Here is a 13916-nt window from a genome sequence, read left to right on the forward strand (position 1 = left end):
GTTGTTCTTTACTCGTTTGGACTGTGTAGCGAATGCCGTCGTAGATGGAACCTCAGAATTCATATCCTGCTCTCCGTTAGCCAAAAACGATCGCTTGGATTCCTCATCAAGTAATCTGTTCTTCACAAAAGCTAAGGTTAGTCTATCAGTAGACATAGTCTCTATGGCTGTGACGACCACGTTATATTCTTGCGGCAAGGTGAGCAACAAATGACATATTATATCCGGCTCACTCACATTGGCGCCCGTTGACTTCAGTTGACGTATCAGTCGATCGAAATGAAGAAAATGATTTTCTAGATTTTCTTTCTTCGGGTTATGTTGACAAGCCGGAGATAAAAGCTGTCTTCTAATTTGTAACTGAGTTGCTAACCCTTTCCTTTCAAAAGTATCTTTCAGCTCCTTCCATACGCTGTATGCTGATGTTTTTCCTTTTGCGTACTCCAAATGACTGTTCGCAAGCTTCCGAATTATTAGTCCTTTGCATCTTTTGTCACGACTCCGTAATTTAGCGTTCGCTTCTTCTCGAGCTGTACGTTCCGACGCTGCTTCATTTAGGATCGGTCCTGGATAAACTGGTTCTTCCTCTGTGAGTGTTAAGAGATCCAATTCATCCATTAACGTTTCCATCCGAAATTTCCAGTCGTCGTATTCTTTCCCGTCGAACAAAGGAACTTTGAATCTGTCGTCTCCATATTCCGCCGCCATTCTTCAGCGTAAATTTTTCCGACAGAATTTCAATGTTAACTATTGCGGAACGTCGTTGTTAAAATGTATCTCGCAAATTGATGATTATGATTCTAATTGAAGCTTAATGACTGGGTGCCCATAACCTGTTATTTAAGAGGTACAAAGGTTCAGCGAAATAAGAAAGCCGTGCATTCCAGTCAGACAACAATACCAGACTGCCCGATACACACGTATCGAACCTATTTATTTATATTGGAAACATCCAAACAAACAGATAGAATTGCATACATTTTTACATGCATGGAGTATTTGCATGGAGTGTTTTATCTGGCGTCAATTAATAAAATAAGTGCAGTTTCATCTCAATTGGAAATGTCTTCATCTTTGTAATGCTGTCTCACTGCTGGCCATGCTTCATTTAGCCAGTCACTAGTGACTCTTGGATCGACGGATGGTGCCTCACCACAAATTTTTGCAAACGACATTGAGTGCCTAGTTTTGAACTGGTCAAGGAGACAAAATTTACTCTAAACATCTGCTAAACTCTGAAGCTTTTTCCTTCGAAAGTGGACCACTCACTGGGGTAATATTTGAACTGCGGCATTGCTTGAACCAATTTTGTAGTGCTGCATCAATATCACTAAATTCACATCCCCTGATTCGTTTCACATTTTTCCTATCTTTTTTAAATGCCTTCAAAATTTTGTCCTTGTTCTTCAAAATTAATCCAACGGTGGAATTGGCCGACCCAAACTCCTTACACACGCAAGTACAACTTTTGATGTGCCCACAAAAGTATTCATTTATTTATTCAAGTTAGGAAGTTGTGCTTACTGTGACTGTATTCCATGAGGATGAAGAATGATGGCACATCACAGAAAACTGAGAGATAAATTAGTCAGCAGTAAAATTGACTACTTTCAATTTCCTACTAACATCTTTGTGAATACTTACATAGATGAAAACAAGGCAAACCACAAAGCTACACCCTGGGAAAAACTTTGGATGGTTCTATGAGCTCTGGTGCCTCTCAGAATGCAAAGCAAACAGAAAAATCTGAACGCTATGGTAAATATGTCGTCATGCACCCATCTCCTGATATGGCGAGTGGAAATCTTCTTTTGAAAATGTACCATGTCTTTTATCCACCTCAGCTCAATAAATACTGGTTTGCAATGCATCCACACAAGGGGGAAGGGAATGTTCAGTTTGTTTTCATATTTGTGTTTCCTTTGCAGGTCCAACAAATGGCTTATTTCAACCCACAGATGACCTCAACACCACCAACTGTCAATGGCCAAGCTCATCCTGATGAGGTGTCTGTCGTTGCTCCCCAGCAGCCTTCACCAACAATTCCAATGGTCCAGCCCATGCCAGGGCCGCCTGCAACCGCCCCTGCCGCCCCTGTGCCAGCTTCCATGATACCGGCGCAGCCTGCTCCTATACCCAAAGTGCCGGTATGCCAATAAGTCGATATTTTATCATTCCTTATTGCCAGTCATTTCTCAGTTACATTTTTTATAATTTTAATTATTAAGCTCACATGCAGAAGTATTGCCATCTTAAAGCGACTTGGTAAAAATTGGAAAAAAAAGATAAAACCAACTGAGAACACAACAAGAATCCTCAATAATAACTGCACAAGTAATTAGTTCATAGATAGGGTAAATCCAAGGGAAATCTCAGAAAATAAAGATGGTTAATTGTTTTCTGGGAAGTGGAATATTGCTAGTTTGATGAAACAGACTGAGAAGAGAAGAAAGGGATCAATACTGTCTGTCAGTCATTGGCAAGACAGGGGATAAGTGAGATCTTTCAGGGATAATCATAGCATTGTTGAAAGGAGTAAGGTAAATGAACTGGTAGATCTAGAGGGAACTTGGAAATTTGTATGGCTCTGTCTATGCAAGAGTTCAATAAGCTGTAAATAAATATGAAGCTTTCTTTTCTGATGGAGCACCATTTACTATTTAAAGAATTAACTAGTTATGAGTTACAGTTACTTTTGGCATTTTTTAAAAGTCTCATGAGGTTTTTCAGTTGTTAAACTAAAATGTTAAACCCTTTACTTTGGACTAATTAGAAATTAGTTATATTGAGAATCCACAGCATAGCTGGAATTCATAATTCCAGCTATGCTGTGAAGGCAGGAAACCTTGTCTATCGTATCAGAGAATATTTATGTCAGTAGAACCATGAAACTGGCGGGCTAAAGGCCTTCGTTTTTGTGAATTTTAATTTTAATTAAGTTAATAACTTTCTGTTTTTTTTTGTATGTTCAAAAAATAATAATAATAGTTTGTGAAGAAATGCATTTTCAAAAGAATTTGAAAAACGTAATAAAATATTTTTTTGTATTTTATTGACGATTTTCTGGAAACGTGTGATGGTCGAAAGAAAAGCTTGATTAAGGCAAAAAGTCAAGGTAAATGATGACTTTTGTCAAGGATAGGTGAGGGAATTAGAATTTTTGCATTGCGTGTCAGCCCTACTCGGAGGTAACAGAGATGCTATTAATTTTCTGTTTGCAGCCGATGGCAGTGCAAGTGGTTCCACCACCTCCCGGTGTGGTTGCGATGGTTCCAGCCGCCCCACTGGGTGCCACGCCCATCACTGCCCTGCCCACGTCGGTGCCGTTGCCGGTGGCCGCCGTGCCGATGGTGAGCCAGGAGAAGGGTGAGGAGGTGGTTGTGGGCGGTGAGGAGGAGAGGGTGGCGGGAGAGGAAGAGGTGGAGGAGGAAGAAGAGGAAGTGGAGGAGGAGGAAGATGAAGAGGAGACAGAGGAGAAGGCGGGCGACGAAAACCTCGAGGAAGCGCAGCCCGAGTCCAGTAAGTGACCTCAACACCTGGAACCAATCTTTTTATTTTTTACTAGTGAAAGGTATACTTAATTGTATACAGAAAGTCCAAACATTGGCCTTACCTCCACTGCATAAATGCTCAACAATCGCCCACCGAATAGAATCTGCTCATCTGGTACCATAAGGGCTATCTAGATGAGCGGATTTGATTTGGTGGACGATTGTTGAGCGTTTATGCAGTGGAGGTATTGATTTGCACGTTTTTGGGAAGTAATTTAAAAAAATTAAGCCTCGATAAGTATGTATCCCGAGTCTGAGAATAGTGAGGTACTTCAAAAGTGAGATATTAATAATTAAAATATGCTAATATAATGATCCCCTGGAACACCAGGCAGCCATATTCTCAGCTAGTGATGTTATCTGTGTGTTTTCAGGCATACCTTGTTCATTAGGATGAGCTCATCTACAGTATATACTGAATTTGGAAAAAAAGCCATGGAATGGCTTATGGACTAGGTTAAACATGTGAACATGCCATCATCTACATCTTTTAATTCATTTATTTCTCGGTTACACTGACAACAAGACTCTATCAACTTTTCTACCTTGAACTACCTACTAATACATCTTGCTCTTCGGTTCTTGCTTTTGCATTCGTTTGCAGCTTTACATTGACATTAACATTAATAGAGGCACTTAATCAGTGATGATCCTTGTAATATTATGACTTAACTCATGAAAACAAAGTCAGCAAGTATGCATACTATTATGAACTAAAAAATGAAAAATCCAGAAATTAATTTTTGATAAAAAGTGATACTTAGGGTATTCAAAATGTTTGTAATTTTGTACCAAAAACAGTAATGCAAATATTTTCAAAATCAGATGTGAAGTAAGCTCATTATTGTGTATCACAAGTTGGGACAACTTTTGTAAATGCGCCATGCACAGCAATTCCTCACTTAATGGATAGATGTAACTAGAAATAGTAAAAACTTGTACCTTTAAAACCTATAAACTTATACTGTGAAAAAAGGTAAAACAAAACAATTTTTAAATCGTGCTAACAAATACTATGAGAAGCGTATTAAAACTGAATGAATGAAAAGTAATCGTGTGATCTTACAGTCAAAAATTTGATTTCCAGCCTGAGAATTGGTCTTTTATTTCAAGTATTGACATCCGGCCCTAATTTTCAATAATATATTTCAATAACATTATTTTTTTAGATATACCTCATAAACTGTTATAAACCTCTCCCAAGCAAGTGTATAGCTGACTGACTTATCTCTATTAGCAAAATATAAATAACTTGTAGGCACCTTGAGATAATCAGAACTGTGCTTTTGAAGACATTAATTATACGGTAGAACAAATACGATAATAAAAAGTGCATTTTTTCAAAGAAATGGATGTCAGATTACTGCTTGGACTGGATCAAAATGTTGCTCCAGCTATTTTTGCTTACATTTCAAACCTTCAATAGCCTAGAAGTTGCTGCAATTAAATGATGTATTATAGATATTCATTCAGTTACTGTGGGCCAAAAATCAGTATAAAATTTTTTTTCATGGCTAAGTAGGTTAAATAGTAATTGAAGAGAAAATAATTCTTTATTTTAATTAAGATCAATATTTGAAATAATGATAGAAGTAAAGATAGTCATAAAGTGACAATGAAACGGGGGAGGTTTGAAATACATGTAGTCCTATGGAGATGCTCACCAGACCAATAAAAAAGCCTCTTGTAACTGGCGTCGTCATATATACAAGGGTCATATATCTGACGTTATACTGTACATTATCATTTAATTTTATTAATACTATTTTATTCCATAAACAGCATTAACTGCATGGTATTATAAATTTTCATTTTTATGAAACATTGGTACACATGTGAATTATTCACGAGGGTCTACCATTCTACAGAATTGCAGATCTGGTGCTCTAATGAGAAAAAAAATACCCAACTGCTGAAAAGTGTTGTTATTGTTAGCCATCTGATGAATTGATCTCTTTGTAGCCTCCAATGAGCCTAAGACCTATGCTACGCTCGTGAAATCTGGTGGCCTAGGAGGATTTGCATCATCTGCTGGATCCATGCCTGGTGCCCCGAGTAAACCACCAACGTCACCAGTAAGTTGTACAAATTTTAATGTGCCTCATAATTCAATAATCGGAAGAATGATTTGCCCATCTCCACTCACAAGGGGAGACCACATACCTTGCTCCGCCTTTTTCAATGCCGTATTTTTTATGGCCTTCAGAATGGTGAACACATATGTGAACTAATAGTGGTTCCGTTGAATGGGCCTTAGTTTGGCTGTAATTAATTAATTTTCATGCGGTACTTTTCACAAGCCATATATCTTTCCAAAATATGACCTATTATACCAGGCGGGTCAGGTGGGGTAGTGGTATCGCATTAGATTCCCACCCAGGGGCCAGGGTTCGGGACTTCTTCGTGGCAGTTTATTTTGCTGTCTTCATTGTGAGCATAGAGCATCAAGTCATTAATTTTAATTGCAGCAATCATAGACATGAGACAATTTTTTATCATCATAATGGCCCATTCTACGGAACCACTACTAGTTCAGATATATGTCCACCATTCCGAAAGCCATAAAAAATACAGCATTGAAAAAGGCGGAGCAAGGTACATGGTCTCCCCTTGTTCTCCGATCAACTATTGTTTTAAAACTTAATTCTTCATTTTTCATCCTTCATCACCTGCTCCATACATGTCATAGGCCTTTAGTTGCCTGTCTTGTTCAAAGTCATCATCTATTGGTAAGGAACAAAGAAATTCACTTAGTACATTTCAGATACAATATTTACAGCTACTTTCTATTATTTTGTCCTTGGTGCTGGAATGAATGCTACAGAATATTCTATTTCTAGTTAAATAACTCTTTCACCATAGTTAAAATTTTATTCAGTGCTGAAGATGACTTGAACTGCAACAATTTGAGCCAAAGGATTCTCTGTTTTTAATTGTTACTCTATTACAGTGGAGCCCACATAAAATAAACCTGCTTTTAATGAAGTCCCACTTTTAACAAAGTTAAAGCCAGCTATCAAACATCAAAAATGGCCTTTTCACAGTGCAAAAAATCCCATTTCAACTAATTGTACTGAAATAACTTCAATCACTAGATATTATTAAAAATCTCATGTAAGCTGTTATAAAACATAATAGCTGCATCATTTATTTTAAGAAGGTGAGAACTGTGAAAAAAGCTATCATTTTCGCCCATGAATGCTGAAGCAGAAATTTATCCTTAGGACCTTTCCTCAGACTAGAAGAGTGCATGAACTTCCTGCAGTGGGCTTTGTAAAACCTATCCCTCTAATGTGGTGGGCAACTGCCATCCCCTGTTGCTAGCCATCCCGCTCCAGTTCTGCTGCCAACCCTTCCAGTTTCTCTGGTGGTTTTCTCCTGTGTCTAGTGCTGTGTTGTTACTTTAGTGAGCAATGGTATAATCGGTGTTGTGATGTTTATCACTATGGACAGTGGTAAAAGAAGAAGAAAAGTGTTAAGTTTTAGTGCAAAATTAGGAATTCTCATGGAAGTAGACAACATGATGAACAAAACCAATGTCACAAAAATAGTATGAGATTTCATTCTGTATTCTGCAAGTAAATTAGAAAATGAAGGAGTAAATTGAAAAATCTAGTGAGCATGTGGCTTTTGGCACTTTAAAAAAAATCTGCTGCTATAATCAAGCAGATATTAATTGAGTGGCCCTGAATAAAAGAAAAACCTGTGAGTCCAAAATCCCCCTTCCCATTTCCTAACCTCACCTTAGTGATGCTTTTCCTATAATCCAAGGCAGTGTAGACTTTTCCATTCAACCTATTTTTTCCTTTCTCTTGTTACAACCCCACCATTCCTTGTTTCACTCTTCTCTCATTCTCTGTTTCATTCCCCTCTATTCAAACCTACCACAGTAAAACCTCTATGTAGTGAACCTCTTTACATCATAAACCTCTATACTTCATACCACCCCTACGGTCCCATCAGATTTACATGTAAATTTATAGCCAAACCTCTTTGTAGTGAACCTCTTTATCTCTTAAAAACCTCCACTTATCATACCAAGGAGACACCCCCGAGACGGCCTAACTACCTCCGCAAATCGTACCGAGACAACTAGAGACCATTAATGCAGCCGTGATTACGTACATGGAATGACATACAGTGCAACCTCGATATAACGACACCCCACGGTGCACTAATAAACACTCGCTATAGCGAGTTACCGCTTTACCGGAGGTGGAGCAAATAATAGCCAATATATCTGTTGCGAACAGATATACAGGAACAGGAGTGGTGCGGCGACAGATAAACATCTATCTGATAAACGTAAGCATAAATCCAGGCGAAAGGCGATGTTTTTTTGCATCACTAAATTTCCTTACTCAAATAACGACTAACTATTCAAACAATTTCTAAGCGCCGCACTGGATAAAAATCATGCAAAGCATTGTTTCGTCAATCATTATATTTATCGAACGACAGTTTACCACATAAATTTGAGACTGAGCACTCCATTAACTTCATTCCTAACAGATCGCTAGCAATTACAGAGGTTAAGGAGTCTTGATGAAAGTCTTCCGGCGGTGAAACCCTCGCTATGGAGAGAGCCAACACCATAGGGTCTCGTAAAAACGAATTTTTTAACATGCTTATTATAGGGTCAATTGGCGGTGCATCGGCTATCCCTCGTAATAGCGGGGGTGTCGCTATAGCCCGTACTCGCTTTAACGAGGTTCCACTGTATTCAGCAATAAATGTTTCACCCTTATTTTTATTTTCTTATAGACCTTTATTATGTTGTAATTTTCATGTTAATCATTAGTTGTGGCCATTTTGTTCCATATGAGAACATGCCTAACAGTAAATAAGAAAAGAGGTATCCAACTATCCTAATCATTTTAAGTGACTGTTGAATTAAGAGAGATCACATCCTTTTCTCTCAAATCATGTGATAGCACTTGCTTTCTGTAATTGTTAAATAATTAATTTATGTTCAATAATTCATGCACGTTTGTTTAAACGCATAGATATGATGGTTTGAAAGAGATTAGTGCCTTTCATCTCCAAAGGATATGAAAAAATGGTGCCTATCACTTAACCCTCTCTATAGTGAACCTCCATACAACAAATTGCCCAAATTTTGGTCCCCTCCATTAAGATGTAAAGAGGTTTTACTGTACCTTCCCCCCCCCCCCCTCTTACACTTTGTGAAATTGCCTAATAAAGCTTTCTAACATGTCATATTTACAGCTAGTTTTGATGATGATGATTAAAATGAGATTCATGGTTTATGTAAATGTCACACTTGAATGCTCAAGCCAAAATGCTGTTGTGAAAGAAAATTTGATCTGGAAATCAGGGAAAACTAATAAATAAACTAACAGGGGAAAAAATCAGGGGAATTTCAGGCTCCAAGCTGTGGCAACCCTGAGTATAATTTTTATGTTTTAGTTAACTGAATTATTTTAATATTTTATTCAATTCGGAACCTCTTCAATTCAATTTTTATTGATTACTTGCTGCAATTTTTCTCCATGCCTTTCGAAGCTTTCCCGCTTTTCTTGTAGTTCTTCATATTCTGATATGCACCGTCTTTTGTCAGTTTCTTTTACATTTCTTTAACCTTTTCCCTACTAAAGACGTAAATATACGTGTGGACGTTTCTTGACCCGGGAGACGAAAGCTGTATATTTTCGTCGGAGATTTTGTTGCACTAGTGTACGAAAGCCGTATATATACGTTTCCTAGCTCTCCCCCTTTTATGGCGGTCGCAGGTGTACGTTGTGGCACCTGTAGGCAAAGCTTAATGCCTTTCATTTTTATCGCACAATATTTCCAGACTTCTGTTAAGATTAACCCATTTTTTGTACCAATGGAGTTTCAGAAAGTCCTAAGTTAAAATTTACAGTTGAATTGTTTTTATTTCTTCCTTCACTGGTAAAATTCAACACAGATACACATAACTGTGAATCTCATGGACTATCTGGGAAAACTGTCGCAAATCCAGTAATTTGTGGTTTGTTTCTTATGATTGTGAAGTTCAATTAAATTGATGTCATGACTCATCCCAGTTTGTTTTACATTTGCAGCCCCTCATGAACCGGGGAGAGAACAAGGATGTGAACGATGGTCAGATGTCTGGCCAAAGCCCAAGCAACATCATGGGTGGTGGAGGGGGTGGAATGAACACGCCTCAGCCTCAGCGGCTGTCCCGTGGCTCCCGAGGAGGTAGTGGGGGTGGTGCCATCCGAGGAGTCACCAGGGACCGCGGTCCCGGAAGGGGAGTGTCAGAGGACAGTGTCAACTCTCCCCAGACTGGATCATCATCTTGGCTTGGAAGTGGCTCAGGGAATTGTGAGTTCTCATTCTATTCAATCCTTGAGCATAAGCTTGAGTCGCACGATCATTTTTTCCATCCCATCCGAGCCATCGCTCGCTGGTGATCGCAATAATGATGGCAGAAATATGACTATATCAATTGCAATCATTTTCTGCTATGGCTCCCTGGATGGTTATCCCATCCCTTTTCCTGTCGCTGTAACCATTGCTGGTTCTGTCTTTTAGCCAATCAGACACAGCTCATAACAGAGATTGTAATGCCACTCTTGGCTTTTAATTGAAAGACAGTTGTAACTACTGGAAGCGACGGAATAAGCGATGATAAAAGGGAGGATGGGAATGACCATGTGATTTAGAAAATGATGCGTCGAGCGATCGCTACAGTAACTCCCGATTATCTGGGCTAATGATGGGGATAGATGGCACGAATAACCGGAAAACATGGATAATCCAAACTTTCACTTAAATGTCTAGTAATGTTCATAATTTATGTAAAACCAACAATATATCATTATTTATGCAGTTATTCTGTTATTTAAGAGTGCTTCCCGGACTCCTTGAAAGCTTTCTTTGCCAGTTCGCTATCTTTTTAGCGGTGATAACATGGTTTAACTCGTATTATTAATGCTCCATTGAGGCCTGGTTTCGAAATCCACACATCCGTGGCTGTGTGATCACAGATACAGAAAAGTGGTTTGCACGAATGCTTCCAAACCACTGGTCGACGTCAGAAACTACTCTGTCAGTCACCACGCCACGTAGTTGCGTCTCGCGCAAGTTGCTCGGGTTGCAACTGCTGTGTGACGTGTATCCATGATCAAGGAGCGCGGTTGTGCACTGCGAGGCTTGGAAAACAGGAACACGGTGCTCCCGTGAATGCAGCTAGCGCGTGATCGCTTCCGTTTTACGAAAGGGATTCTAACGGAAATAATAAGCCCCGTATATCCTAGCATTAATGCCATAATTCCGATGATTTTGCATTGGATTTTTAAAATAAATATTGAGGAAAAAATTGAGTGCAAATGAAAATCATGCACAGATAATCCCCAACCCGGATAAACCGCAGCCGGATAATCGGGAGTCTGCTGTATTTTCGTTTCTGAAATACTATTGCTGGAGCTCTTTGGGGACAGAAAAATGGTGTTGTGACTCTGGTTTTACTATAACAGGGTTCAAAGGGGTGAGGGAAGTGAAGTGTATAAAAATGGAACAGAAAGGCATAAAAAATGATGGCTAGGGTCAGGGAGGTTAACTTAGGAGGGTAGCGGTTGGATTTCCTGCTGATAAAAGTAGTTGCATTGTTTTCCAAAGCCAAAAAAACTCATTGTTCATTTGTCATCCTTGTGTGCCCCCCACAGTCTAGTTCGAAATTGTTCAATGTGTATGCCAACTACTCAATGTCATCGCTCGAAATTAATATAAACGCTTGTCCTTGATCTATAAACAAGATGTGAATTATTGCCAGTTGTGGAAGTGGTGAGTGTTCCAAGAGTGATGCACTCAGAGACTACCCTACATATCCATCCCTTCTTTACAAGAGGTATACATAAGTGCGTACGCATAAGATGCATACATAAGTGGTGGGGTGATTTGGTTGCCAAGTTCTCTGGGATGACGTTGGTGAAGGAGCATCGCCAATTTTCATCTGGCTGCATTATGGGACCTTACTTCGGAACTGACAAAAGACATTGATAATTTTTGGACGGATAGTTTGGACTACAGATATTTATATATAATTCTCTGTGTATGTATATACCGTATAAGCGTGTGTAAGAGGCGCACACGTGTAAGAGGCGCACCCCTATTTTGAGCATCTAAGCTATGAAGAAAAAAATTATGCGGCATTTTTTTAATACTATCGCGCGGTGTTGCAGGCGTATATTCGATAACTGTCGAAATTCCAGGCGTACTGTAATTTCGACAGTTATCGAATTTTCCTCTTTCAATATTAATTGAAAGAGGAAATTTTGATAACTGCAGCGGCAATAGCGGCATAAGAGGGAGCAGAAAGAGTTCCGATCATCTCTTCGCATACGCCGTTGCTCTACGATGCTTGTCCTATTCACGAACACTTTTGTTTAAATGCTCTCGCAGGAGTATTGCAATAGAATTGCAGCCGTGGAAATTTTTAAGGCAATACACGACAGGCACATAGCATGAACCTTCCAAAGAGCTAGGACAACAATCGGGGTAATCTGAGCGCCGTAGGATAATAACCACGTCGTAGATTTAATGAAGCCACATTCGACCCTCCATCAGCCAATACTGCTGCCGTGTTTTTCCTTTCCGAGACCCCACAGGAAAATAGGAAAACATCAAGTTACAGGGGAACAATGGAAACTTGTTTCATCCCTACCCCGTCTCACCAACTGACCTTGATCGATCTCTCAGTTTATGGAGGCCAAATGCTAGGTGAGTCATCTACTGAGCCCGAAGATATCTCTATAGCTTTCAATAATTGTAAGACACGCACGAGGTTCAAAAAAAGAAAGAGATCCAATGCGACGCATATCTGACAGAATTTAAGTTTTTTGTGATCTAATTGATTGACACAAAGATTTATAGTTACAACAAGGCTACTAATATTCAAAATAGTCCAAACAGGACAATTTCGGAAGAAACAAGCGTAACATAAGCGCATCCAAATAAGACGAGACGGACTGGAAACTTTAGGCAACGCAAACTGCGTATATCACATTGCTGCACCTTCGCCCCTTCGCTTTGAAGGCAACGACGTCACATGCAAGATCGGACCTGTTCTTAGCCTCGTAGCTTGAAATAAGGAGGGGAGGGAGTGCGCTCCTTCCCCTCCGTATTTCGTTGCTTGCTTCGAAGACGGAGGGATCGCGCTCCCTCCCCTGGACCTCTCCTTCCGCGCTCTTCACTTAAAAGCATTTCTGATTTCTTCCATACACAATTTTGTCCAACAATGAACACACTCGTTCGAATTTTTTAAAGTGCAGGTTTGATACCAATATAATTTTCAGTTGCAATAATCCTCATATTAGCGTCTGAAGATGATTTTTGGAAAATCAGATCCTCAGCGTAATGGAAATTACTCGGCAAGACAGATATTGACTATTAACCAGGTATGTCCTTCAAAACTACGCATTTCTCTACGTTTGATAAGCGATTACTATATGCAGTATAAATGCCGCGGGATGCCCACTCGTGGCAGTAAATTTAGCGCGCCCTCCGGAGCGAAAAACCTTGCTCGATCTCCCATGTTCAACTCTGGGGTACCGACGTGACGGCGCGATGCTTACAAGAAAAGCAAACGGGAGCATTTTAAAAATACGTCACTAAGGGAGAAACTCCCCTACCTGCCGCTTGTTTTTGACCTAGGGTTTCAGATGACTGACTCACACTAGAAACCTAGGCCACTCAGTTCCCCTTAGACGGCGTCTATCTCCTGTGATTTATCCTACATATACATATAGAAAGAGGAAAAGTGAAGCTAACTAATTTCTTCTTTCTCACAGCGGACTCAGAGAATATAATAACCATGAGTATGTCAAATGGTTGTTTTTAAACATCATAAAAATTGGGCAATATTTTATTGACCTTAAATTACGGCAACAGCTGTACACATTCGCTTCTGGAATGATACCATATTGATTGGTATATCGCTCGATATAGCGATTAATAACACACAAGATTATTAGATTACGAAATCAATGCAAGATGATTTTTATATTATAAATTTGAAATTTACTTAAAAATGTGTCTAATTTCGTCTGCTTTCTATATCTTGTGACGAGATAAAGTATTTTTACGATAAGCTTCGCGTGGAGATCCAGAGCATCGTCTGCTCCCGCAACAGTAGTCAAGTAATGCACGGACTCAGCCTCGACTGCTATAGATGAAGTGGGAATTGGATAAGACTAATTTCCTTCCTCAGCAGCATCTTCATCACTTCCATCTTCGTTTTCTTTCAACTCCTGTTCATGAATTTCATCGATTGACATGGTTTGGCAAACAGTGAGATCATCATCACGCTCGCAATACTCGTTGAAATTCATCTCCCCAGCAATCTGATGCTACTTT

At 39.4% G+C, this 13916-nt stretch overlaps 1 protein-coding gene across 4 annotated transcripts in view; it reads left to right on the forward strand.

Annotated features, from left to right (window-relative positions):
* LOC124161204 (ras GTPase-activating protein-binding protein 2) overlaps nt 1–13916 on the forward strand; it is a 54842-nt gene that overhangs the window by 23093 nt on the left and 17833 nt on the right. For all 4 annotated transcript variants that reach the window (XM_046537461.1, XM_046537464.1, XM_046537462.1 and 1 more), the window contains exons 6-9: nt 1929–2147; nt 3222–3519; nt 5514–5626; nt 9620–9884. In XM_046537461.1, coding sequence (XP_046393417.1) covers nt 1929–2147; nt 3222–3519; nt 5514–5626; nt 9620–9884 — 895 coding nt within the window. The remainder of the gene's footprint in view (nt 1–1928; nt 2148–3221; nt 3520–5513; nt 5627–9619; nt 9885–13916) is intronic.

Source organism: Ischnura elegans, chromosome 6 (genome assembly GCF_921293095.1).
Source record: "Ischnura elegans chromosome 6, ioIscEleg1.1, whole genome shotgun sequence".
Taxonomy (NCBI): domain Eukaryota; kingdom Metazoa; phylum Arthropoda; class Insecta; order Odonata; family Coenagrionidae; genus Ischnura; species Ischnura elegans.